Genomic DNA, 4,747 nt, shown 5'->3' with positions numbered 1-4,747 from the left:
AGCTAGGGCTTAATGGAATCCACAACAACAATGAAATGGGAGTTTTACCACTGTTACCTATGAATTTATTTTCATCCAAAACCAGCAGGAAGATCAAGTTGTATCAAGTCGATAGTTTGAATTGTCAGGTAGAGAATGTATATCATGCGTTGGTGTCTCCTGGTTTCAGAATGAAACTTAGCATGCACAATCCGATGTGGCAGTTCTGCAATTTCAATTGAGTGTAAGAAAAATATCAAACACAAAGGAAGGCAAAAATACACACAAGTAATAGATAATGGGTCATTCCAAAGATCTTCAGAGACATCCCATTTAATGCACACTATGATCAGAAACAACACAGGCATATACACTCAGACTGGAGATACTATCTACTTCATGGAAACTCATATTCATCAACACTCTGATGCTCCAGCAGGTTTAAAAAAACCTCACCATAACCAAACAAAAAGAGCCGTTTTTCAAGTTTTACAATACTAACAAGGCCTAGTGAAAACTAGGCAATCTATTCACGAGCATGGACATAAACGCACAGGATATCTGAACAATTCAAATATAAGTCGAACTGGGGAATTCAGATTTCAGAAAGCTTAATGTAACACAAAGATAGAAAGTAAAATTCACAATTCTAGGTATAGCTAATGATTCCGCAAAGCAAGCTTAATAAAAAGTATAGCATTTTAGTAATTAAACAATACAGGTTCTGAGAATGGTTAAGAAGAAAAGCATACCTAGCTCAGAAGCCTCAGAGAAAAGTTTCTCAATAAACTTTAGGCAATAGGTCCAAGGTTTCAGGACTTGGTGAGGAAAGCGAGTACTGTTCAAGGGACCAGAAACTGAAACTGCAATAGATAGAAGAAGAAAGCAACGAGAACAAAGAGACCTCTGAAGCTGACAACGTCAGAGTTACAAAACCACCATCAAATATACCAACAATATCTTTTTTCATTCGGCTTCCTCAAAAATGTTGCTGACGTCTGATTCGATTTGTCTTCTCCTGAAACAAGATATAAAGCACCAAACTTTCAACACCAACTAACCGTTTCTAATTCTCGATTGAGATTCACAAGTTTGAAACTTTTGGTACCTTGAAGCTCCAAATCCCTTTGTCCCTTCTTTGAGTAGATATGAGCGATGACAGAATCAGCAAGCAAATGGGTAAGCCGGAGACGGCTCCGACTCTCCTTCCGCCGTCAACAAATCCCGAGAAGTCTCGTCAGCATCGGAAAGGAAATGCATCAAGGCGGTCGCATGAAACAAAACACTCCGCCGGCGAATTGTGTACGAAGAACCAAAAACTCTTGACTCCATTTCAAGAAATAAGGAGATACTCCGCTTATGAACATGAGGACAAAGATGGTGACAAGGCACCCAATTTTTACACAGATTAAGGATTTTGATTTGAGATCAGAACTACTCTTCACAGGGGGAGCCTCATCGTCGTCGTGGTCTGCTCCTGTTTCATGGGAGATACAAGGGACGACCAAGACAAGATAGAGGAAGAAGAAGAAGAAGAGAAGAGGACGAGACATGTATCTTGTGGGTTTATAAGTCTGTAATTCCAAGTCAAGAGATATTACATAAGCGTGTTTATAAGAGTCATACTAAAAAAAAAAAAAAAGTGATGGAGTAAGGAAATTTGTAATTGGTTATTGGGTTCAAGTTTTGAAATGGGATCACACTAAAAGAAGAGACCAGCTTATTTCTTAATCTTCTTATTCTCCTCGACTTTCTTGGCTTTCTTCTCCTCCTTATCCTTCCTTGCGATAAACTCCAGCTGCCTTGAATAAGTAGTTCTTACAGCCGACTTCACCTCGGCCATCACATCCAGAGCCGTATTGCAGAAAGATACTGTCAGCTGCTCACAGCAGTTCGGATCATCAAGGGTAGCTTCTACGTCTTCACGAAGCAGTTTACGAGTACGTTCAAGAAACTCTTCCACGTCCTCTCTACAAAAGCCTTTAGGCAAAATGTCTTCAAGCTGTTTTAGTTGTCTTTTTAATTCCTCAAGTGAAACGTTCAATTTCTTTAGATGTTCAGCTGAGGCTCTGTCTGCTCCTTTATCCACAGTTTGAGACTGTTACAGAGTTGCATTAGACACCAAAACCAAAAAAACCAAAGACCACTATTTCAGTAAATTGAGAAAGACAAACATACCAAAGTGGTAACTGGGTCGATCTTTTGAAGCTGAGGCTTTGAAGCTGAGGCTTTATCTGCTCCTCCATCCACAGTTCGAGACTGTTTCACAGTTGGCATTAGACACAGTCACATTGAGTTGAAAACCAAAGTACGAGAAAGAAAGAAACTTACAGAAGGAGTTGTGTTGTTGTTAGAGGTGCAAACTGAGTTATCATTTGAAGATGATTTGGCAGAGTCTCCTCCATCCACAGTTTGAGACTGTTCCAGAATTGGATTAGACACCAAAACCAAAAAAACCAAAAATCACTATTCAGTAAACTGAGAAAAGACAAACATACCAAAGTGGAAAGTTCAACATGTCGATCCTTTGAAGCTGAGACTTTATCTGCTCCTCCATCCACAGATCGAGACTGTTTCACAGTTGGCATTAGACACAGTCACATAGAGTTGAAAACCAAAGTACGAGAAAGAAAGAAACAGAAGGAGTTGTGTTGTTGTTAGAGGTGCAAACTGAGTTATCATTTGAAGATGAGTTGGCAGAGTCTCCTCCATCCACAGTTTGAGACTGTTCCAGAATTGGATTAGACACCAAAACCAAAAAAACCAAAAATCACTATTCAGTAAACTGAGAAAAGACAAACATACCAAAGTGGAAAGTTCAACATGTCGATCCTTTGAAGCTGAGACTTTATCTGCTCCTCCATCCACAGATCGAGACTGTTTCACAGTTGGCATTAGACACAGTCACATAGAGTTGAAAACCAAAGTACGAGAAAGAAAGAAACAGAAGGAGTTGTGTTGTTGTTAGAGGTGCAAACTGAGTTATCATTTGAAGATGAGTTGGCAGAGTCTCCTCCATCCACAGTTTGAGACTGTTCCAGAATTGGATTAGACACCAAAACCAAAAAAACCAAAAATCACTATTCAGTAAACTGAGAAAAGACAAACATACCAAAGTGGAAAGTTCAACATGTCGATCCTTTGAAGCTGAGACTTTATCTGCTCCTCCATCCACAGATCGAGACTGTTTCACAGTTGGCATTAGACACAGTCACATAGAGTTGAAAACCAAAGTACGAGAAAGAAAGAAACAGAAGGAGTTGTGTTGTTGTTAGAGGTGCAAACTGAGTTATCATTTGAAGATGAGTTGGCAGAGTCTCCTCCATCCACAGTTTGAGACTGTTCCAGAATTGGATTAGACACCAAAACCAAAAAAACCAAAAATCACTATTCAGTAAACTGAGAAAAGACAAACATACCAAAGTGGAAAGTTCAACATGTCGATCCTTTGAAGCTGAGACTTTATCTGCTCCTCATCCACAGATCGAGACTGTTTCACAGTTGGCATTAGACACAGTCACATAGAGTTGAAAACCAAAGTACGAGAAAGAAAGAAACAGAAGGAGTTGTGTTGTTGTTAGAGGTGCAAACTGAGTTATCATTTGAAGATGAGTTGGCAGAGTCTCCTCCATCCACAGTTTGAGACTGTTCCAGAATTGGATTAGACACCAAAACCAAAAAAACCAAAAATCACTATTCAGTAAACTGAGAAAAGACAAACATACCAAAGTGGAAAGTTCAACATGTCGATCCTTTGAAGCTGAGACTTTATCTGCTCCTCCATCCACAGTTCGAGACTGTTTCACAGTTGGCATTAGACACAGTCACATAGAGTTGAAAACCAAAGTACGAGAAAGAAAGAAACTTACAGAAGGAGTTGTGTTGTTGTCAGGAACAGTGACTAAAGACCAGTCTAACTTTTGAAACGGTTCCCGACCTTTCTTGGGCTGCTTCTTCTTCTTCTTAGGAAGGTATACTTTTACCGGCAAAACTTCTTGTTCTTGTGTTACCGCTTCTTGTTCTTGTGTTACCGCTTCTTGTTCTTGTGTTCCGGGCACAACAACTTCTTGTTCTTGTGTTCCGGGCATAAGAACTCTTTGCTTTAGAAGACGAGGAGGTATGGTCATATAGACACTGAAATCTATATCTGTCATAGAGGAGAGGAGAAGTTACCGCCTGGTATAAAATCCGTAAATAAGAAAAACATACTCTGTACCTTTAGAGCCATCGTCACAATCTCTCAAGCCCAAATCCCTCTTTATTTGATTCATTCTCTGGCCAGAACTTTCAACAGAATCAAAACATCTCAAGGAGATGTTGTCAGAATCAAAACATGTCAAGAAATTGTGCTCTACTCGAGCTTGCTGCTGCTCTACTTGACCTTGCTGCTCTACTAATCTGTTGCTTCCGATTATGCTTGAGCAAGAAGATGGAAGTGCTTTTCTTTCTGAATCAATATTCACCGAGAGAAGAAGATGAGAAACTTAAAAAAAGCAAAACAAAGAGAAGATGTAAAACGGTATATCACCAGTTGGGAGCATGAGGATTGCATCGGAAGAGGATCGAAATGTTTCTAAATCAAGATTCCCACCGTCGCTAATATGATTTTCACTCGGTTGATCTTGCTCTACTCCGGTGACGGTGTTGCTAGAGGAAGAAGATGGAAGTGCTTCACCTTCTTCCGAATCAAAATTCACCCGAGAGAAGAGATGAGAAACTTAGAAAAAGCAAGAAGAATGAGATGAAAGTAAAACGGTTTCTCACCTGC

At 39.8% G+C, this 4,747-nt stretch overlaps 1 protein-coding gene across 1 annotated transcript; it reads right to left on the bottom strand.

The window, feature by feature from the left end:
* Positions 1-1,932: 1,932 nt before the first annotated feature.
* On the bottom strand, positions 1,933-4,687 carry LOC17897794. Its single transcript, XM_006305540.2, has 15 exons — positions 4,508-4,687; positions 4,196-4,426; positions 3,849-4,126; positions 3,705-3,776; positions 3,538-3,624; positions 3,399-3,469; positions 3,232-3,318; positions 3,092-3,163; positions 2,925-3,011; positions 2,785-2,856; positions 2,651-2,704; positions 2,478-2,549; positions 2,311-2,397; positions 2,158-2,238; positions 1,933-2,077 (listed from the first exon to the last, which is right to left on the bottom strand). Exons 1-15 carry the CDS (start codon positions 4,518-4,520, stop codon positions 2,029-2,031), a joined length of 1,413 nt encoding a protein of 470 aa, XP_006305602.2. The 5' UTR covers positions 4,521-4,687; the 3' UTR covers positions 1,933-2,028.
* Positions 4,688-4,747: the final 60 nt, after the last annotated feature.

This window comes from Capsella rubella, unplaced genomic scaffold (assembly GCF_000375325.1).
Source record: "Capsella rubella cultivar Monte Gargano unplaced genomic scaffold, Caprub1_0 scaffold_1, whole genome shotgun sequence".
Lineage (NCBI taxonomy): Eukaryota > Viridiplantae > Streptophyta > Magnoliopsida > Brassicales > Brassicaceae > Capsella > Capsella rubella.
This window is presented reverse-complemented; position numbering and strand designations above follow the sequence as displayed.